Genomic DNA, 22,477 nt, shown 5'->3' with positions numbered 1-22,477 from the left:
TACTTTTGTTGCCTGTGTTTTAGGTGTCATGTTCAATAAATCAATTGCCAAATCCAATGTCACGAAGCTTTTCAATCCCATGTTTTCTTCTAAGAGTTTTATGGTTTTAGTTCTCATGTTTAGGTCTCCGATCCATTTTGAGTTAAACTGTGTATATGGTATAAGATAAGGATCCAACTTCATTCTTCTGCAGTGAATATGCAGTTTTTCCAGCACCATTTGTTGAAAAGACAGTCCTTTCCCCCAACCATAAATGTGAGAGTTTATTTCTGGGCAATCTATTGTATTCCATTGGTCTATGTGTCTGTCTTTTATGTCACAACATACTGTTTTGATTATTGTAGCTTTGTGAGACCTCCCACTTCGTTCTTCTTTTTCAAGATTGTTTTGGCTATTTGGGGGTCCCTTGAGATTCCATATGAATTTTAAGATGGACTTTTCTATTTCTACCAAAAAAATACCATTGAGATTTTGATAGAGATTGCATTAAATCTGTAGATTGCTTTGGGTAGTATTGAACCTTAACAATATTAAGTCTTCCAATCCATGAACACAAGATGTCTTTCCATTTATTTATGTCTTCTCTAATTTCTTTCAGCAATGTTTTGTAGTTTTCAGTGTACAAGTCTTTTGCCTCCCTGCTTAACTTCATTCCTAAGTATTACGTTGATTTTAAATCATACCAATACTCCATGGATAAATTCTCCTTGTGAAAACATATAACATTTAAAGTAAGGCTAAAATTCCCTTTCACAGTTACTATCCCTTTTCCTGGTCTCCTCCTCAGCTGCCTGGAGAGAACCATGGTTATAGTCTGGAGAACTGGAAAGGAGATCTTTTTCTATACATTTGCTCTGTGGAGCTGTCACAAGCACTTAGTTTTGTTTGGTGAATCATGTTGTATGTCCTTTAGCAGTGGATCTTGGAGAACTTCGCGTGTTGTTGTTGTTGTTGTTAATTAATTAATTTATTTATTTTTAGCTGCATTGGGTCTTTGTTGCCGTGCACGGGCTTTCTCTAGTTGCTGCGAGCAGGGCATACTCTTTGTTGCGGTGCGCGGGCTTCTCATTGCAGAGGCTTCTCTTGTTGCGGAGCACGCTCTAGGTACGCGGGCTTCAGTAGTTGTGGCTCACGGGTTCTAGAGCGCAGGCTCAGTAGTTGTGGCACATGGGCTTAGTTGCTCCGCGGCATGTGGGATCTTCTCGGACCGGAGCTCAAACCCATGTCTCCTGCATTGGCAGGCAGATTCTTAACCACTGCGCCACCAGGGAAGCCCCTATTGAATCATATTCTTGATTGAAGTCATCCTTGGATAACCTTACCTACCTCTGATCATGCCCTGCTTCTGTCAACAGAAGCAGAAGAAGTTTCTTATTTCTGGAAAACATCTGGCCCCGAGGGTTTTAGTGAAAAGATTAGAGGTTTGTGGCAGCATTTCTGCAAGCCTTCATAAGTGTGGCAGACACCATGCTAGGTTCTGGGGAGACAGGTATGAGTAAAATAATCTTTATCTTTAAGAAGCTGACAGTGAGTAGAAGAGGGAAAGGCAGAGTGATCAATGGTGAGCCATTAATTATTGCCAGACCATGTGTCAGAGGCTTTGTTTGTTATTATCTCATTTAATCCTTGTGAGGCAAGAATTATCTGTTCTCACTTTACAGAAGAGAAGTGGTGTAAACAGACTTAGCTGAGGTCTCACAGCTACTATGTGGCAGAATTGGGATTGAAAGTCCAGTCTGCCTCGTTTCAAACCTCAGGCTCTTAGCCTCTTGGCTGGACTGGATAGTGCCAGAATTAATTTACTATAAAATAAATTTACTATAAAATAATTGACTAAATGATCTGTCAGGAGAAAACTCTTCCCAGTTCATTCTATGCAGCCATTATTATCCTGATGCCCAAACCAGAGAAAGACATCATAAAAAAAGAAAAACTAAAGACCATTATCTCGGGACTTCCCTGGTGGCACAGTGGATAAGACTCTACGCTCCCAATGTTGGGAGCCCGGGTTCGATCCCTGCTCAGGGAACTAGATCCCACATGCATGCCGCAACTAAGAGTTCGCGTGCCACAACTGAGGAGCCCATGTGCTGCAACTAAGGAGCCTGCCTGCCACAACTAAGACCCCATGTAACCAAATAAATAAATAAATAAATAAATATTAAAAAAAAAAAGACCATTATCTCTTATAAATACAGATGCAAAATCCACAAGAAAATACTACCAAACTGAATTCAGCAATATATAAAAAGGATTACACAACATGACCAAATGGGATTTATCCCAGGAATGCAAGGTTGGTTTAACATTTGAACATCCATCAAGGTAATACATCATATTAATAGAATAAAGGACAAAAACCACATGATCATTTCAATAGACACAGAAAAGTATCTGGCACAACACCGTACCTTTTCATGATAAAAGTACCCAACAGTCTAGCAATGGAAGGGCACTTCCTCAACCTGATAAAGGCCATCTATGAAAAACCCACAGCTAATATCATACTTAATGGCAAAAGGCTAAATACTTTCCCCCTAAGATCAGTAACAAGATAGGACGTCTGCTTTCACTATTTGTATTTAACATTGTGCTGGAGGTTCTAGCTAGGGCGATTAGGCCAAAAAGAAAAAAAAAAGAAAAAGAAAAAAGAAATGAAGAAAAGGCATCTAGATTGGAAAGCAAGAAGTAAAACTATTTCTATTTACAGATGATATGATCTTGTATATAGAAGACCCGAATGAACTCACCAAAAAATCTATTAGAGCTAATAAATGAGTTCATCAAAGTTTCAGGATACAGGATTAATATACAAAAATTAGTTGTATTTCTCTACACTAACAATGAAAAACCTGAAAATGAAATTAAGAAAGCAATTTCATTTACATTACCATCAAAAAGAATAATACTTAGGAATAAATTTAACAAAAGAATGTAAAACTAATACTCTCAAAACTACAAAACATTGTTGAAAGAAATTCAAGAAAACCTAAATAAATGGGAAGACATCCCATGTACTTGGATTGGAATATTTAATGTGAAGTTGGCAATACTTCCTAAAGTGATCTACAGATTCAATGGTCCCCATCTATTCCTGTCAAAACCCGAGTTATCTTTTTGCTAAAATTGACAAGCTGATCCTAAAATTCATGTGGAATTTCAAGGGACCCACAGTAGACACAACTGTCTTGAAAGAGAAGAACAAAGTTGGAGGATTCACTTTTATCGATTTCAAAACTTACTTCAAATCTACAGTAATTAAGACAGTATTATGGTAGTGGTGTAAGGATAGACATATAGACCAACAGAGTAGAATTGGGAATCCAGAAATAAACCCTTGTATTTACAGTTAGTTGATTTTCAACAAGGGTGCCAAGATAATTGAAGAGGGGAAAGAATAGTCTTTTCAACAAATGGTGCTGGGACAATGGATACTCACGTGTAGGAGTATGAAGTTGGACCCTTACCTCATACCATATATAAAAACTAACTCAAAATAGGTTGTAGACCTAAATTTAAGAATTATGACACTCTTAGAGGAAAACATAAGAGTAAATCTTTATGGCCTTGGATTAGGCAAGGGTTTCTGAGATATGAGACTGAAAGTATAAGTAATAACAAAAATCCTTTGGTCTTCATCAAACTTAAAAACATTTGTGCTTCAAAGGACACCATCAAGGAAGTGAAATAATAGCCCACAGAAGGGAAGAAAACATCTGCAAATCATATGTCTGATAAGGGATTTGTATCCAGAATATATGAAAAACTCTTAAAACTCAACAAGAAAAAGACAAAGGATTTGAATAGATATTTCTCTGAAGAAGGTACACAAGTGGCCAATAAGTACATGAAAAGTTGCTTAACCTAATTAGTCATTAGGGAAATTCAAATCAAAACCACAGTGAGATGCTACTTCAAATCCACTAGCATAGCTGAAACGGGAAAAAAAAAAAAAAGACAATAACAAGTGTTGGTGAGGATGCAGGGAAATTAGAACTCATATTGGTGGGATCATAAAATGCTGTGACTGGAAAAAGAGTTTGGTGTTTCCTTAAAATGTTAAACACAGAGTTACCATATGACCCAACAATTCTACTCCTAGGTACTCAAGAGAATTGAAAACTTATGTCCACACAAAACATTTATAGCAGCATTATTCATAATAACCCAAAAGTAGAAACGACCCAAATGTTCATCAGTGGATGAATAGATAAAGTGATTTATCCACACAATAGAACATTATTCAGTAATAAAAGTGAAGTCCTGACACCTGCTACAACATGGATGAACCTTGAAAGCATCATGCTAAGTGAAAGAAGCCAGACACCAAAGGCCACATACTGTATGATTCTATTTGTAAGAAATGTCCAGAATAGGTAAATTCGTAGAGACAGAAAGTAGGTTAAAGGCTTCCGGGGTCTATGGGAAGGAGGCAATGGGGAGTGACTGCTAATGAGTGCAGGGTTTCTTTTTGGGGTGGGGTGGGGCAATTCCTGGTAGCCAGGGAGCTCAGGTTGCAGTGGAGAGCCAATGGAATGTTCTCGGTCAGGAACAGCGTGATCTGATTTGCATCTTGGGTGTGGGTCTCCTCCAGTTTGTGCTGCAGGTGCCTGCAAGGCAGGTGGATTACCATACTCAGCTGCACCACTTGAGCCTCCGCCAGCCCCACGTGGAGAGCAGCACATACCTGAAGGTGCAGTACAATGGGCGGGTGCCCTTTGTGGCAGGCTTGCAGTGGAAGGACACATCCAGGGCCACCCTGTGGAAGTGGGAAGGTGAGTGTCATCTAGGGAGTGTCCTTGGCTAGTGGTGAAGATTTTTGCCCTCTAGGCCTTTGCTCAAGCCTTGCCCAATAACTGGAACACCCTTCCCTTTTGTTTGCCTGGGTAATTCAAGACTCAGACCTCACATGCGTCCCAGGGAACTTAAAATCACATCCTGATTTCTTACCCTCACCGACAGAGCGCTACATTACAGGCCCTTGCCTACTTCTCCAACCTTATCTCACCCTACTTTTCCCATTGCCCATCATCCTGCAGCCCCACTGGCCTCTCTTCTGTTCCCCAGACATACCTCAGGGCCTTTGCACTTGCTGTTCTTTCTCCCTGGAACACTCTTTCTCTCATTTAAAAAATGAATTTACCATGGTTTTATCCTTGAATTAATTTTTTGAACTAATTTTTATTTTTATTGAAGTAATACATAGTTTAAGAAGTGAATTAGACTATGACTTGGTAATTGTTGAAGATGGGTGAGTGTTATATGGGAGCTCATAATATTCTCTGTGTTCATGTAATATGTACTTGAAAAAATTTTAAGTTTTTAAAAGTTAAAGTTATAACAAATACAGTAATTTTCTGCTTCACGTCTTCCAATCCCAGATTTTGCTGAAAATGTCAAGCACTGTAAATTCTTTTTGCTGTTTCTCATCAGACCCTCCATCTTTTAAAATAATCACACTTATTTCTTGATTTTTCTTTCATAGGCATTCTCAATATGTTTCTTACTAGAGAGGAAGAAAATTTAACTCTTACACCAGCCCCCTTTCACATGGCTATTTCCCTCCATCCCCCTAAAAGAGTTATAGTTTGTTAATATTCAATGTTTACATCATTGTGATGATAAATGTCCCTCACAGCTGAGGCACATGGTATACTAGGATTCTAACATTTTGTTTTTCCTGGAGTTATAATAGCCTTTTTTTCCTGTTTGATTAGTTTTCTATTTTCCTCCTACTGATTATTCCCAGAATTTTTAGCAACAATGCAAAACTCTTCTCCAGATGGTTGAACACGTCAGATTACTTAACAGCTTCAATCAGTTCTCATATTTTTCTTGTAGACCCTCTTCCTGGAGCCTCTGTTCTGCTGCTCCAGTGTAGACCAGTTGCACAGCTGTAGTCCTAGGGCATCCCCTCACTATCATCCTGGGAGTGCCTTCCACTTCTCTGGGTCACAGCCCCTGCTTCTTGCACTCATGTCATCTTCTTTCTTGGTTAACTCTTTTGTTCCGATGGAGTGCATCTTCCAGTAACTTCCTGAGAGAGGGTGCATGGGAGATATATTCATTAGCTAGGGCTGCTTTAACCACTTACCACAAACTGGGTGGCTTTAAACAACAGAAATTTATTCTCTCACAGTCCTCAAGACTAGAATTCTGAAATTAAGGCGTCAGCAGGGCCACTTGCTCTCTGTGACCCTGGGTAGAATCCTTCCCGCCTCTTCCTACTTCTAGCGGTGACCACTGATGCTTGATGTTCCTTGGTTTGTAGCTACATTGCTCTAATCTCTGCCTCTGTTGTCACATGGTGCTCTGTGTGTGTGTCTGTGTCTGTGTCCAAACTCCTCTCTTCATATAAGGACACCACTCATATCAGATTTAGGGCCTCCCCTACTCCAGTATGATCTTACTTTAACTAATTTTATCTGCAATGACCCCATTCCCAAATAAGGTCACATTTTGAGGTACCAAGGGTTAGGACTTCATATCTTTTTGACAGACACAATTCAACCTATAACAGGATGTAAACATTTTGAAACCCTGGATGTTTAAAATGTCTTTTTTTTTTTTTTTTTTTTTTTGATGTGGACCGTTTTTAAAGTCTTTATTGAATTTGTTACGATATTGCTTCTGTTTTATGTTTTGGTTTTTCGGCCGCGAGGCATATGGGATCTTAGCTCCCTGACCAGGGATGGAACCCTCACCCACTGCATTGGAAGGCAAACTCCTAACTACTGGACCGCCAGGGAAGTCCCTAAACTGTCTTTATTTGATTTGGCTGAATAGAGAATTCTAGGCTGGAAATTATTTTCCCTTGGGATTTTTGAAGACATTGCTCCACTGTTGATTTGAATCAGTTGAGAGGTCTGGTGCTATTTGTGATCCATCATCTTTTGTCTATGACCCTTTTCTCACTCTCTGGAAGCTTCCAGGAGCTTCTCTTTATTCCTAGTGTCTTTAAATCTTATGATGATGAGCCTTGGTGTGAATCTCTTTTCATTCACCGTGCTGAGCACTTAGGCCCTTTCCATTTGGGGACACACTATTTGGGTCTTGGTAATTTTCTTGTATAGTTTCTTTGGTAATTTCCTTCCTCCTGTGTTCTGGAATTCCTGTTGGTCAGATGTTTTCCTCAGAAACTAAGCCTTTAATTTTCTTTCTTTTCTCTCCTTTGTTCCATCTCTTTGTCCTTTTGTTCTGTTGTGAGGGCTGATTTCCTCAACTTTATCTGCCAGCCCCTCTACTGTTGTTTTCATTTTAGCTAGCTTATATTCCCAAGAGCTCATTTTTTGTTCTTGAAAGTTCTTTTCTTAGAGTGTCCTGCTCCGTGAATGCATTATCTTCTCCTCTCTGAGAGCATAAATTATAGAATTGGGGGGCTTTGGTCTGTTCTCCCTGAGTTTCTTTTTATTTCTGAAGTTCCTGTTAGTGGCTTTTCCCACATGCCAGGCAAGACTTGGATATGTGCTTTTGTTTAAGAGTCGGTCACTTGGAACCTGTTTGGAAGGATGCTCTATGTGTGTGTGGGGGGTGCTCTTTTCTAAAAAATTTATTTTATTGAAGTGTAGTTGATTTACAGTGTTGTGTTAATTTCTGCTGTACAGCAAAGTGATTCAGTTATACATATATATGCATTTTTTTCATATTCTTTTCCATTATGGTTTATCACAGGGTATTGAATAGTTCCCTGTGCTATACAGTAGGACTTTGTTGTTTATCCATCCTATATATAATAGTTTGCATCTGCTAGTCCCAAACTCCGCATCCATCCCTCCCTCACCTCCCACCCCCTTGGCAACCACAAGTCTGTTCTCTATGTCTGTGAGTCTGTTTCTGTTTCATAGATATGTTCATTTGTATCATTTTTTTAGATTCCACATATAAGTGATATCATATGGTATTTGTCTTTCTCTTTCTGACTTACTTCACTTAGTATGATCATCTCTAGGTCCATCCATGTTGCTGTAAATGGCATTATTTCATTCTTTTTATGGCTGAGTAATATTCTGTCGCATATATGTATGTGTGGAGGTGCTCTTGCTGACTGGTGGGCTTCCCTGTTGCGTGGTTGGGTGGGGTCCTGGCTCTCCCTGAGGACCTGGGGCCCATATCTGTGGACCTTTTTTTTTTTTTCAGTTATTCTGTTCTTCTGTGGAGCAATCTTCCCATCTCCTGTGGGACTGGTACCTCAGGACAGGGCATTGGGCTGCTCTCTATTCAGTATCTCCCTGTTCTCAACTTGGCAGCTCACCCACTGCCCTCTCTGTGTTGGATCCCCCTGCATCCTGGCCTCTCCGCCTCAGTTTCCCCACATAGTGAATCTCCCATCTCCAGCAGGAGGTGGGGGAGGGTTTCTTCCCTTTGACAGACTCCACTGCCTCTCATTTAGGGCTCAGCTCAATGGTTATGTGTTCATGGGAGCCTTCACTGACCTGCCTGACCTTAGTCTAACTCTCTCTTTCTTTTCCTTCCTAGCACTCAGCATTTTCTACTTAGGTAGGTCTCATTATATGTTTATTTGTTCGAGATCTCTCCCCCATCCCCCTACCACCCCCAAACTGCAAGTTCCATGAAGGCAGTGACTATGCCTCCTTGTTCACTGCCAAGTCCCAAGTGTCTCGAGCAATATTTACTGAATTAGTCCTTGAGTGATTGGGAGTATTCATTACAAAATATGAGAGGGGTCCAGCAACCTGGTTTTAGTTCATCATGGAAGGGCAAAAGTTTATGCAAAATGTCAACTTTTTGATGATGGTGGTGACTGGTCTTTACTCTTCTGAATGGGTACTTCCTCTATCCCAAGACCCAGTGATCAGTACTGTTGTACCCATTTTACAGATGATGGAAGCATGGGTTCGAAGAGGTCACACAGCTTGGAAGAGTAAAGGCCATGTTCTTGATCGCCACACCCCAGTGCCCCCTCTCCAACTGTCCCAGCATTTCTTTTGTCTAATATGTCATCATGAGAAAGCTTCAAACATACAGAAAAGTGCAAAGAGTTGTGCAGTGAACACCAACATAATCTCAACCTAGATTCTACCATTAACAGTTTACTCCACCTGCCTTCTTACGCATCTGCCCACTTATCCATCCATCTTATTTGCTGGCGCAGGTCAAATTAAGTTGTAAACTTCAGTACAGTTTCACCCCTACACATTTCAGTATTATATCATTAGCTAGAGCGAATTGCACACATCTCCAGGGTACCATTTGATGAGTTTCGACAGGTGCACAGACCCGTGAAACTCAAACGCCTGCCAAAATTCAGAACGTTACCATCATTCCAGAAAGTTCCCTTATGCTCCGTCCCAGTCATTCCAAGTTTTTTTTTTTTTTAATTAATTTGGTTGTATTTCTTTTTGTTTGTTTGTTTGTTTTTTTAAATTTATTTATTTATGGCTGTGCTGGGTCTTCGTTTCTGTGCGAGGGCTTTCTCTAGTTGCGGCAAGTGGGGGCCACTCTTCATCGCGGTGCGCGGGCCTCTCACTATCGCGGCCTCTCTTGTTGCGGAGCACAGGCTCCAGACGCGCAGGCTCAGTAATTGTGGCTCACGGGCCTAGTTGCTCCGCGGCATGTGGGACCTTCCCAGACCAGGGCTCGAACCCGTGTCCCCTGCATTGGCAGGCAGATTCTCAACCACTGCGCCACCAGGGAAGCCCCCAAGTTTTGAGATATGCCCATAGTGACCGTGAGGAGACTATGGGAGCCTCTAGCTCTAGCCCTGCGCTCCCTTCTTCAAAAGCTCCCTTCTTGCCGGGGATACCAGTTTCTTCCTCTCTGCCTCTCTCAGGAGCCTTGAACCTGGATAGTCCATGGCTGATGGTCTCTGCGGCTCACAGGCTGTACCGGCCCCACCGAGCCACGTTCCAGGCTGTTTTGGAGCTGACGCTGGGCAAGGCCTGGACCCTCAAGAATCTGGTGATGAACATGGCCTGCAAGATCCAGGGCCTCCACCGGGAGGGCAAGATCCACGTCTACACCCCAGCTACCACCTACCTCCGGGTGCGCGTGCTGGGCCACACCGCCTGCCCCTCACTCCCGCCCCCGCAGACAGGGAGCCTGATTTCCTGCAGTTTAGATCTTCTGTGCAGAGGGTTAAAACCGAGGTCCGGGGTCGATAACAGGTCACAGATGTGTGAAGTCTGGCTCATGCACTATTAACATTCTTCAGAATTTGTTGCCAAGTGAGTTTGGGAGAGGGAAACAAAATAAATCTCAATTTCCCATATTCTTGCTTAGCAGCTGATAAAGTAAAATATTAAAGTAGGTTGAACTGGTACCTTGGAAACAAGTAGACATCAGGCTTTTGCCTTAAATCCAGAATGGAAACTTCAAGGATGTAGGTCAGTGTCCCACCACCTGCTCAGTGTAAGTCTGCTTCTTTGCACACGTTTGATTGTTTGACCGTAGAAGCATAACAGAGTTTGGAAGAAAACCAACCAGAGAAGGACTTCCCTGGTGTCACACATGGGAACCTGGCACATCAAGCCTCTCCCTGTGTTGGGATGATCAGCGGACACAGGGTGTGGTCCAGGCCTGACGTGGGCCCAGAAGGAGGCAGCTCGGTGGGCGTGTTAGGGGACAGCTCAGTCCCCTCTGAGGCAGGGGCCAGGTGGCACCAGAGTAGAGTCGGAAGGAGCAGGTGACTCCTGCCAAGCTTAGGGACCCTGAGGAGGCCACTGTGTGACAGATAGAGCCAGGACAGGACACAAGGTGGGGTTGACCAGCCCGTTCCTTCAGATGACCCAGCCCAGGGAGGGGCAGATGGTGGCCTGGCCCGGGAGATGACAACCGAGGTGGTTTGAAGGTGTAGCTGACTGATTTGCTGACAGATTTGCTGATGGATTGGTTGGGGGAGGGGGTGAAGAAAAGACAAGTAACCCCAAGTTTTTGGTTCAAGCAGCTGGGTGGAAGCAGGTGCCATTTGCTGAAATGGGGAAGCCAGCAGTGAAGGGCCTGCAAGTTCTGGGGGTGACCTGAGGTCAGTGACATAGGGGGTAAGGTCTTGGGGAGTTCTAGTATTTGTCAGGAGGTTCAGTAATTCCCAAAGCCCATCTTGGCCCCGTCACCTCTCCTCGTGAGTCCCCTGAGGGAGCTGCGTGAACAAGGGACAGAGACCAGCCGGGCACGAGGCACCTTGATGTTCCTAGTAGGGCTTGTGCCGAGGGCGGTGTGCTGGGGCCCACAGCCCAGCACAGGGCTGAAGTGCTGTGCCTCCCCCAGCCCCAGTGCAAGCCAAAGTACCACCCAGCTCCTCCCAGGGCTCTGAACACCATGACGATGATGCAGGGACAGAAGGCCACCTGCAAGCGTGTGCCCTTCAAGACACAGAGACCCTGCCTGCTAATAACAGTGGCTCAGTGAGATCCTATTCCCTCCTTGAGCTGAAGGGGAGAGAGGGGAAGGGATGGTCTTCTCTGATAACTCAGATTCTCTCTCTGTTCGGGGTTGAGAGAGAGAGAGCAGTTTTTCCTCTTTCCTCATGCCCCTGTACGGAACAACCAATTCTGCTTGGACCCATCGGAAAACGCCTAGCAGAGATGGCATTGGAGGGGTTTTGAAGGATGAGTGGGAGTTCACCAAGTGGGACTGGGGAGAAAGGGCATCCCAGGAGGAGGAAATAGGGTGTGCAAAGGCATTGGTCAGCCTCTTCACCCTCACTGCAGGTTTCCACAGTGACAGCCGTGGCACAGAGCATCTTTCGCAGCTGGAGTGAAGTAGAATCAGCCTGGAGTGCAGCAATGCAGGGTGAGATCCAGGCCGAGAACAGCCAGGACCGTAAGATCCTTCACGGCTGGTTGAAGGGCCCCCAGCAGGAGTTGAATTTAACGGTGGCCTACAGGCATACAGAGCAGGTAAGGGTCCAGGCGGCCCGTGCTGGAGGCTCTGCCACCGAGAGACCCCAAATCCATCACCTGGGATGGGAAAGGGCTACTAGCTTGGCCTATGACCTTGGGCCTCCCTGAGCCTCAGTTTCTTTATCTGTAAAATGGACCCCAGCCATATTAGCACAGACCCCAGAGCAAAGGTCAGCCACCTGGAGCTGGAAGCCCAAGTCCTTCGTTCCTGCTGGGCACCTGCGGAGGCCATGGCAGTGTCCCTGTGCCACCTTGTGGTCTGATGAGGTGGAGGCAGCAGCCCTTCTCGGGTGGTCATTCCCAGGGTGATGAGCGGGCAGTGGGAGCTGCCCCTGGTGACCCCCAGGGCAGGATGTTTAGCAGCTTGGACCCTGCGGGCATCCCTCTGCATCAGCCTGGTCCTCGTTGCAGCCATGGAAGAGCCACGTGTTGCTGACGGCTCTGGGGGCCAGTGCCGGGGGCCAGCCTCAGGGCCTGCAGTTGGAGGGCGAACTGGAGGAGCTAATGCAAGACAGGAGGTTGTACCAGAAGCAGGGGACTTTCTTCCTTAGGTATGTTTGGCCCCTTCCCGCAGGCCGATTCCCCTGAGGTGTGGTGCCGGCCTGGCTCTCCCCTTCTCCAGCGTGGAGGGTCACCAGGGAGCAGGGTGTGCAGTGCTGCCTGGAGGGGCCCAGACAGAACCCAGAGCTCAGAGACGAGTTGCCCCCCCAAAAGCCCCCATGTCCCTCACCTCCTTCCATTAGTGTGCTACGGTGGGCACAGAAATCAGTCTCCTCACCCTAGCCTGAAAGTTGCTCTGGGGAACCATTTCAGTTTTTGGAGGCACAGGGGTTAAAAAGCTTGTTCTTTGTGGGAGGCGAACAGCACAGGGTTGGAGTCAACAGCCTGAAGTCCAGGCTGTGCACTGACCAGCTGGGGGACCTTAGCCATCTACTGTCAAAACAACAGCAATAACCCAAAAGTAACAGCAACTGTCATTTGCAAAGGTCTCATTCATTTCTTTATTTCATGTATATTTACTGAGCACCTAGTATGTGCCAAGCACTTTTCTGGGCCTGTGGAGAACAGCAGAGAATAAAAAGGACAGAAATCCTTGCCCCACATTCGTGGCACATACATTATCCCTAATAACCCCACCGCTGTGTGAGTTGGGTATTATTATTTTAGCCCCCACTTGACAGATGGGAAGACTGAGGTACAGAGAAGTCAATCAAGTCCTTTGCTGCCCAAGGTCACAGAGCTAGTGAAAGGCTGAGCCTGGATTCCAGCCCCAGTCTGTGTGACTCCAGAGCCCATGTGCTGCCTGGGTCCTGGGTCTCTGATGCCAAGTGGTGACCCCAGCTGTGTCCAGCTCACTGGGTTGTCGAGAGGGCACAGCGGGATGGTGAATGGGTGTTGATTGGCAAATGTAACGCACAGGGCTGATGTGTGTCCTGATGTTCTTCTCCTGTCTGTGACAAAGTCTTAACTCTGCAAGACAGTGACAGGCCCAGTCTGAGCCCCTGGGCCACAGTTGTCCCCTGACCCTGCCAGCTGCTTTGATGACTTCAGCCTGTTTCCCCCTCTCCACGCCAGGCACCCTTGGACTCTGCCCGTCCCGCAAAGCATCCTCCTGCAGGAGACCTTCACGGCAGACAGGCAGCACCAGCGTTACTCCCTGGAGACGAGGGTTGTCCTGGATGGCCAGGAGGAGACCCTGCACACCGTAGTCCTGGGCTACCAGGCCGGGCACCCATACGTGAGTGGGCTCCAGGGTGCAGTGGGAAGGGGCCTGAGAGCGGGAGGGAGGGCCCCATGTGCCTCTGACCCATCTCTGTGTGTGTGTGTGTGTGTGTGTGTGTGTGTGTGTGTGTGTGGTTGTCCCTCCCAGGTCTGCGCGGGCCTGACTCACCCATACAATGGCAAGGCCATCCCCAGGAACGTGGAGGGGTGCGTGGTTACGTGGAAACGGCACATCGTAAGTAAGGATCCCAGAGACCTTTTCACCCCAGCGGTCCCCAGTTCAAGCTGTCATCTTCTCTCAGCTGGATGAACAAAACATTCCCCTGCCTGAGTTTTCTGTTCCACTCTCTCTGCCTGATCCAACCTACTTGACATTAGTCTTCCTAGGAGTGAAACTCATTTTGCCTCTGTGTCCTTAGCAAATTACCTCATGTCTCTGGACCTCAGTTTCCTCGTCTATACAATGGAGACAGCAACACTCTTACACAGTGGTTGTGAGGATCAAAGTGTAGTACAGTGATCTCTCTCGAGTACTTATGACATGGCCATAGGTCCTCATCCAAGTCTCCTTCCTGACCCCTCTAGGAGTGGCATCTCTGGGAGGTGACTCCATTCTCCAGCAAGCATTTATTGGCACCTACTGTGTGCTGGGCCCTGGACAAGGAAGACAGTGGTGGTTTCTCCCCTGTGGGCTATCCAAAGGCCTGAGGGTGAAACCGGGCCAGCTGTTGAGCATGGAGACCTGTGCTTCTGGGGCCTCACTTCCCCGCTTGTTGAAGTGGGCTGTAAGCAGCCCCCAGGTTTGGGAGCTGAAGTCCTTGGAGCTCCTGAGGGGAAACAGCGGGCAGGACGGCCACCCAGAACACCTGCAGAAATGTTTCCCAGTGATGTGTACTGTTTCTAAACCAGACATTGCAAAATGGTGATGTGGGCCAAATCCAACCTGCAGATGTGTTTTGTTTGGCCCGGTCAGAATTTAAATTAAAAAAATAATAAATTATCAACATTTAAAATCAGAAGACTGGGAGTAAAACCCGGATCTCTGCTCCTAATTTAAAATAATCGGAAGATCTGACCCACCCGCCAACAACAGGCTAGAAACAAGTAGATGGGGATCCTTTAATGTAGTTTAATTTGGCTGTCCGTTGTTTTTAAAACCCTGTCTTTGTTTAATGACACACATTTTTCTCTTCTCTTGGACCTTTGTTTGTTCTCCCTGCATCCAGGCTGTAAAATAAAGCCGTGTATTCTTTTAAAGACGTACACCAATGATAAAATTCTGTGGCAAGAAATTTTTAACTTCTCAGTCAGCACAGATGGGAAAAGATTGCTACTTGTACCTTGCATGGGCAGAAGCTAAATGGTTGTTGAGTGAATAAGTGATTAGCTATGTGTATGCGTTTCCTATTGCTACTATAACAAATTACCACAAACTTAGCGGCTTAAAACAGCACAAATATATCTTACATTTCTGGAGATCTGAAATCCAAAATGGGTTTCACCTGGCTAAAATCAAGGTGTTGCCAGGATTGCATTCTTTCTAGAGGCTCCAGGGGAGAATCTGTTTCCTTGCCTTTTCTAGCTTCTAGAAGCCACCCATGTTTCTTGGTTCATGGTCCATTTTGCTAAAAGCTAGCAGAGTAGCATCTTCCACGCTCTCTGACCGTGACCCTCCTGCCCCCCTCTTATAAAAACCCTTGTGATGGGAATTCCCTAGTAGTCCAGTGGTTAAGCCTCCATGCTTCCAGTGCAGGGGGCACGGGTGCAATCCCTGGTCGGGGAACTAAGATCCTGCATGCCACATGGCATGGCCAAAAAAAACCCCCAAAACAAACAAACAAAAAAAACCCTTGTGATTAGCCCACTGGATAATCCAGAATAATCTCCCCATCTCAAGATCCTTAACCACAAAGTCCCTTTTTCCCTGTAAGGTTACAAATTCACAGGTTCCAGGGTTGAGGACATGGATATCTTTGGGAGGGCGGATATTATTCTGCCTGCCACACTGTGAGTTAAACATTCTTCCACTTAGCATGGCTTTGGCTTTGGGGTTTCAGGCTACAACTACAACTAGTGATTCTGCGTTCTTCTAGATATTTATTGAGCACCTACTATGTGCCAGGTCCTGTGCTGAGTGTTAGGAATATAGCAGTGAATAGAACAGACTAATACCAGGGCACTCCCTGTGAATGAGACACAAGCCCTCAAGCCCACCCCACTAATCCTACCTGTGGACTCTGGAGTTTACCATACCTGTTCAAAGACTCCATATGTACCTGCCCTGCACTTCTTCTCCTGTGAGCAGGACAGTGTAGACTGTGCTTTCACCCATCAATCTTGGGAACCACTTTAACTGCTGGGTTCCAAGGGTGGCCTCCGCAGGCACTCAGCGATGGGAAGTCCCCTCTCTCAGGGCCGTTGGTTCTTGTACACCCAGGCTAAGAACAAGGACGTCGAGGTCACTCTGAAAGTCAACCAGAAAGTCTTGCTGCACTTAAAGGGTCTGCACCATGACCGATCTCGGCGTGGGGAAGTCTGGCACAGCCTGGCCCTGGATGTGGCTCACTCCTCCCAGGTACCCATCCCCGCATCGGGCAAATGCTGGTTGGTGGCCTCCAGGCAGAACTTGACTGTTGGTGAGAGTAAAGGGTACTGTCTGTTCCTTCCTAGCTGAGGTTCCCCCAGGCCCTGAGTTTGGATGGGGACATTGTCTTCAGGCGGAGTCACCAGGGAGCATTTGACTGCGGTGTGGATGCACGGGCTGCCATCAACCACAACGTCATGTCCCAGGTCAGAAGACTGAGTTCTGCCTCCTTGCTGAGGGAGGAGGGGATGTAATGTTAGCGAGCAGGTGTCCTGTATGGGACAGCACAGGAGGTGGCAGGGTGGCCCTGGCAAACTGACAACACAGCCCTTATTTTGGCAGCGTGCATGTGATGAATCAGGATGCACTATTGTAATAAAAGTTTGCTTTACTGTGAAAGTTTATTCCCCAGTCACGTCACAGTTCAGTGTGGCTCTGCTCCAACAGTCAATCAGGGATCCAGGCTCCCTCCACCTTGTGGCTCTGCCCAGCTGGTGGATGGTGAGAAAAAGGGTGAGAATTATGCAGGAGGTTTTCATTGGCCAGGCCCATACGTAGTCCATGCCACTCCTGCCCACAGTCCATTGGCCAGAACTCATCACATGACCCCACCCAGCTGCAAGGGAGGCTGGGAAATGTAGTTTTAGCCATGTGTCCTGGAGGGAGAGGAAATACATTTTGGTAAATATATAGCAGCCACTGTAGGTATATTCATTAATTCACCATATACAGATTGTGTCTTTGCTGTGTGCCAGGCTCTGTGTGATGTACCAGGGCTGCACAGATGACTGTGTTTCTATTCCCATCTCCAAGGAACTTTCAAGTTCAAATCCCAGCTCCACTGCTGACTTGCTGTGTCACCTTGGGTAAATTACTTAACCCCTCTGAGCATCAGTTTTTCCAGCTGTGAAATGGGAATAGTAATACCAGCATATGAGAGCAGGGGTGATGATTAAATAAGACGATAATTGTAAAGCCAGCTTCCCAGTGCCTAGTTCATGGCCAGGGTCAAATAAATGGCAGCCATGAACATGGGAGGCATGAGCAGGCACCCTGGCAGGGGAAGGAGGGGGTGCAGGGTCCCAGAGCTGTCCTCCCAGCCCTGTGTCTTGGGCCTCACTTCTCAAGCTTCCGAGTAATGCAGCCTCAGTGAGATTTAGGTTGAGAACCATCCAGGGAGGGTGGTGGCTTCTGGCATCTGCCGTGGGGCCCGGGTTTGGGGCAGACTCTGGGATGACCTGTCTCTCCTCCGTGCCAGCCAGCCACCTTCTGGGATTCTGCATCTCATTCTTCTGCTCCCTCTGACCCTGCTTCTCCAACTCCCCCTCCCAACAGGTCTCAGTCCAGCTGAACGGGTCTGACTCCCACTTGGTGTTTTCCCTCCAGCTCAGACATCCCCACAGACCAACATTTCCTCCAAACTTACAGGTATGGATGGTCGTCCCTTTGGGATGACCTCAACTACCTGCCAAGTGTTGTCTCCAAGCAGCCAGCTTGCTGGGAGATGGGGCGGAAGGAAAGGAGGATGGAGACCCCGGGGAGGGAGCAGAGGGAGGGCCACATCACGATGTAAGCTTAGCCAGACAGCCCCTCCAGAATCAAGAACAGATGGCAGGGAGGTTTCCAAATGCATCATTTGGAAGTGATTGTCCAGGCAAGAAGGGTTTTCAGTTCCCTGGCAGGGCGTGTGTGTGTGTGTGTGTGTCTGTGTGTGTGTGTGTGTGTGTGTGTGTATGAAAGGATCACATTTCACCCTTGAAAATGGAGAGAAGCAGAATTGTCCTCAAACCCTGTCCTGTAGTTGGATTTGGGAGAAGCTGTATGATCCTTCAGAATGGCTTTTTCAACCCCAGAGTATTTTGCCCAGTGTGAAGTAGAAACACTAAAGGGTTTCACTCTACAAGGAAAGGAAGGGGCAGAGAAAGGAGACCAGGTGGGAAGGTTGTGCTCTGCTCTCCCAGGGCTGGCTCCTTAGAAAGCCCCCCATGTCGGTTGCTTCCCTAAGGAACCCGTGTGTACTGTGTATGCAGGAATTAGGCCGTGGGCTGGGGAGATGGAGGTGTAGATGGGTAATCCCAACGGGGGTGAGGACTGGAATTCGATAGCAATTTTTAAATGCCTGCTGTGCCTGTGGGTTTTGAAAACTTGAGTGGAGCCTGAGAAGGGCTCTGAATTATGGAAACTGATCATTCTCAGAGGCACGTTTTTTCACATGTCGGCATCTGTGAAATCAGATGTGTCTTCAAATCCACGCTGGTTCATTGTTTCATTAGCAGCCTTTTCACTTTCAAGGAGATATATAAAATCATGGCACATCTGAGGGCAGCTGGCATCTAGGATTTGAAACCGTGCCGTCGCTGTCATCAGTTGTAACGGGAGCTGATGTCCGTTGAGTGTTTACTGTGTGCCAGGCTCTGTTCTGTACCCTTTATGTGGATCATCTCACGGACGCCTCGTGGTGCTGCTGTCTCGGCATTCTGCAGATGAGACTCTGAGACAGAGAGAGGTGACGTGACCTGTACAAGGTCACGGAGCGCATAAGTGCAGGATCTTGTATGGCGACCCAGGCAGTCTGGCTGCAGAGCCCATGCAGCCTCCGGCACTCAAGGCGGGTGGTGGGTGGGTGGTCCTACTGGAAGCATGGATGCTGGGTCACCTAATGGGTTTGTACTTTATTATTACTTTTTAAAGCAGCAGAATCCTTTGCTCACATTATCTCTGTGATTGAATGGGGGCTGGGGATGGGGGCAGGAGCCTGGCCTTCTCAACACCATCCTCCCTCTTGAAATCCCTCCGGGGTATCTTTTCACTGGTGTTTCACAACCTAATTTTCATTATTGCCTCCCTGCCCAAGGAGACTTTTTAGACATTTTTTTCCTCTAATCGTCCCTTTTATGAAAATTTAAGTCCACAGATGTCCTGTATTTCTGTTATGTGCTGATGCATACCTATGCCTTATATAAGACGTTGTTGTTTTTTTTAACCTACCTGCTGAGAACGAATTATGCATTTGGGGCGATATTGCCCCTGTTGAGAACGCACACTCTGTAGGACCCCTCAGGCCCACAGAAGCCAATCAGAGAAAGAACGGTGTACCCTGGACCTTCCCAACCCAAGCTGTGTGTTAGAATCACCTGGGGAGCTTTTAGAACATACCTGGACCCCAGCCTGGAGATGCTGAGTTGATTAGTCAGGGGGTCACAGGCACACTTTTAAAAAAATTAATAAACTTCATTTTTTAGAGCAGTTTTACGTTTACAGAAAAATTGAGCAGAAAGTACAGAGAGTTCCCATATACCTCCTTTCCCCACATTACAGTTTACCCTCTGATAACATCTTGCATTAGTGCGGTACATTTGTTAAAATTGATGGACCAGTGTTAATTTATTATTAACTAAAGTCTGTAGTTCACGTTAGGGTTCACTCTTTGCGTCGTACGTTCTGTGGGTTTTGCCAAATGCATAACGTTGTATATCAGCCTTTACTGTATCATACGGAGTAGTTTCACTGCCCTAAAAATCCTTCTCAACCCACCGATTCCTCCCTCCCTCTCTCTTAACTTCTGGCTGCCACTGAGCCATTTTCTGTCTTTTTGGTTTTACCTTTTCCCTGACCGTCATATAGTTGGACTCATTCAGTATGTAGCCTTGAAATAAAAGATTGGCTTCTTTCGTTTAGAATATGCAGTTACATTTCCTTCATGTCTTTTCATGGCTTGATAACTCATTTCTTTTTATCACTGAATAATATTGCATTGCATGGATCTACAGTTTATCAATTCAAATATGGAGGGACCAGGCATACTTATAAAAGCTTCCCACGTGATTGTAATGTGCAGACCGGGCTAGGCCAGTTTCTACCCCGTAGATGGGGAAACTGAGGCCCAGGTCAGGAAAGGGGCTTCAGGTCCTGCAGAGCTGGTGGAGGAGTGGGCCTCGCTGCTCCCACCCCCACTCCTCCCCGCCCCCCGACCATTGCCCTGGTCAAGCCTTTGCTCCAGCCTGACCCCAGGTGTGGCCCTCTCCTTATGCACTGGGCACTCTCCCCTTTGACCTCCGGAGCTTCTAGGGGTCCTCTGGGCCCCAGGGCACACTGTTAGGAGCATGCTTTTCTGTAACTGAGCTGCACAGGGGTCCTCTGCTTTCCCCAGCAGCCCCCTTTCAGGCACAAGCATGAGTTTTAGAGCCAGGCAGGCCCAGGTTGAATATGTGATCCTCTCTGAGCCTCAGTTTCCCCATTTGTAAGAAAGTAATCCCACTTCATATGTGGTGGAAAGGACAAGATGAGACTCTGTTCCTGGGGCAGGAGCTGGGGTCAGGGACGGCTGTCCCCCATTCTTCTCTCTGTCTCATTTCTCTTCCTGAGTGTTTGCAGTCCGCTGCATTGGATGATGCTCAGAGCTGGAGTGGCTCAGGAAGACTTCCTGGAGGAAGGGGCCCTCCTGCATTCCCAGCTCCCACAGACCCTTCCTGTCCCCCCCTCCACTTCTGAGCTCTCTCCTGCCTCCCTGCAGGTGCAGGCAGCTGCTGGGCGCTACAGAGAGCGCAGCCTCAACGGCTCCCTGTCTGTGCACGTGTCTGGTGAGGTGCTTGTTCTGCTGGAGGTCACCGCCAGCCAGGATACCTGGAGGAGCAGCCGGGGCTGGGGCATGGGCGTCCTCCTCCGCCAGGAGGCCCTCAGAGCCCCCAGAGCTGTTCAGCTGCAGCTGTCCGGCAAGGTCGCCCCAGACAGGTGCCCGTCCCCAAGTGGCCTGTGAGGGGTGAGGGGGCCTCCGAGGTCAAAGGCCTGGCCTCCTGGGAGATGGAAAATCATCACCCAGAGGTGCCTTCTGGAACCATGCCTGAATTACCCCCGTTTGTGCCATTCTTGATTTTTAAGGCTTTGAGGGAATGGAAGGGAGGAGGTATTCAATTTTCCACTTTGATCTGTTTTCATTTTTAGTTACAACAGCATTCACTTTAGATGACTTGAAAGATTATAATAATGAATAAGGAGTAAAACAAAAATCACTAGAGGCAGTCATGGGGAATATGTTGGTGTATTTCCCCCCAGTTTGTCATCTCTGACTATATTTTCACATAATGACATGTTCACTATGATATGGCCTAGGATAAGGGAGCCAGCATGGGTTCAAATCCCAGCTCTGCCATTGCTGCCTCGGGAACCTTGGGTGAGACACTGTGCCCTTCTGTGCCTCAGTTTCTCAACCTGCTTCTTCGGGTTGTCCTAGAATTAACTGGACAGCACGTGTGAATTCCAAACCAGCTTCTGGCCAGCGAGAATGTTCACTTCCAGCTGCCATAGAGCTGCTCCTTTGAGTACGGCACATTCTGGCACATATTAGGTCTCTGTTAAATGTTAATTTCCTTTTTCCTCTGCAGTCCTAGCTTTGGCAGCTTTTTTGAATTCAAGGAGATTTAAGGCTTTGGACATGGTCCTAGATAACCCTGACCCGGAATTACCATCTACGGCTGTCTGTCCGCCTGCCTATTCATCCATCTGTCCGACTGCGCAACCTTATTCCCAATCTAAAAAGGGTTTGAGGCAGATTATGAAAATATATATTGTTCTAGGTCAGGAATTAGCAAACTTACAGAAAAGGGCCAGATGGTAAATACTTTTGGACCTGTGGGCCATGTGGTCTCTGTTGCAAGTACTCGTAGACAGACGACATGTAAATGAATGGGTGTGGCCGAGTTCCAATAAAACTTTATTTACTAAAAGGGTTGGGCTGGTTTTGGCTCACAGGTGCATAGCTTGCCAACCCTTGTTCTGGGTTTTAAAAAAACACATAAGGAAATTAGGGTGAAGGGAAGGAAAAATGGGAAGGTGCTCAAAGTGGCATTGGTAAACAAAATGCATGCCATTTTCTAGAGTGGAGCTGAAGATTTGGCTCTGGGCTTCCTAGTAGCCAGTGCAAAAAAAGAGAAACCAACCAATGGCATTTTTGCAAACAGTGCCTTTCCTTATGGGAAAACACACACACACCCTCACATACCTGTGTGAATACTCACCAGGGAAAGCATGGCTGATCTTGTTCCTGGTCTTGGTACTTGAGGGAAGTATCTCTTATGGTGTCCTATCAATGACATACCACAGGGATAGTAGGGACCAGGTCCCCTGCTCCAGTTCTCCAGGAGGTGTAACAGCAGGCTCCCTGGGGCTGTTTTCCCTTGTCCCTCACCATAATAACATACATCGATACCTCACTGGCAATGTCAGCTCATCAACATCAGTAGTTCCATTTTTGCCTCCACTTTACAGAAGACGAAACCGAGGTTCAGGGAGGTCATGTCCTTGTGCAAAGGCCACA

At 46.7% G+C, this 22,477-nt stretch overlaps 1 protein-coding gene across 1 annotated transcript in view; it reads left to right on the top strand.

Annotated features, from left to right (window-relative positions):
* Positions 1–22,477, top strand: part of LOC118881644 — a 155,835-nt gene that overhangs the window by 62,222 nt on the left and 71,136 nt on the right. Inside the window, exons 29-38 of the mRNA XM_036826771.1 lie at positions 4,595–4,775; positions 9,791–10,002; positions 11,667–11,855; positions 12,270–12,409; positions 13,434–13,596; positions 13,729–13,815; positions 16,018–16,155; positions 16,251–16,370; positions 17,500–17,592; positions 20,678–20,895. Of these exons, the coding sequence (XP_036682666.1) occupies positions 4,595–4,775; positions 9,791–10,002; positions 11,667–11,855; positions 12,270–12,409; positions 13,434–13,596; positions 13,729–13,815; positions 16,018–16,155; positions 16,251–16,370; positions 17,500–17,592; positions 20,678–20,895 (1,541 nt within the window). The remainder of the gene's footprint in view (positions 1–4,594; positions 4,776–9,790; positions 10,003–11,666; positions 11,856–12,269; positions 12,410–13,433; positions 13,597–13,728; positions 13,816–16,017; positions 16,156–16,250; positions 16,371–17,499; positions 17,593–20,677; positions 20,896–22,477) is intronic.

Source organism: Balaenoptera musculus, chromosome 15 (genome assembly GCF_009873245.2).
Source record: "Balaenoptera musculus isolate JJ_BM4_2016_0621 chromosome 15, mBalMus1.pri.v3, whole genome shotgun sequence".
Classification (NCBI taxonomy): domain Eukaryota; kingdom Metazoa; phylum Chordata; class Mammalia; order Artiodactyla; family Balaenopteridae; genus Balaenoptera; species Balaenoptera musculus.
The sequence above is the reverse complement of the archived record's forward strand: the minus strand, read 5'-3'. Positions and strand labels throughout refer to the sequence as shown.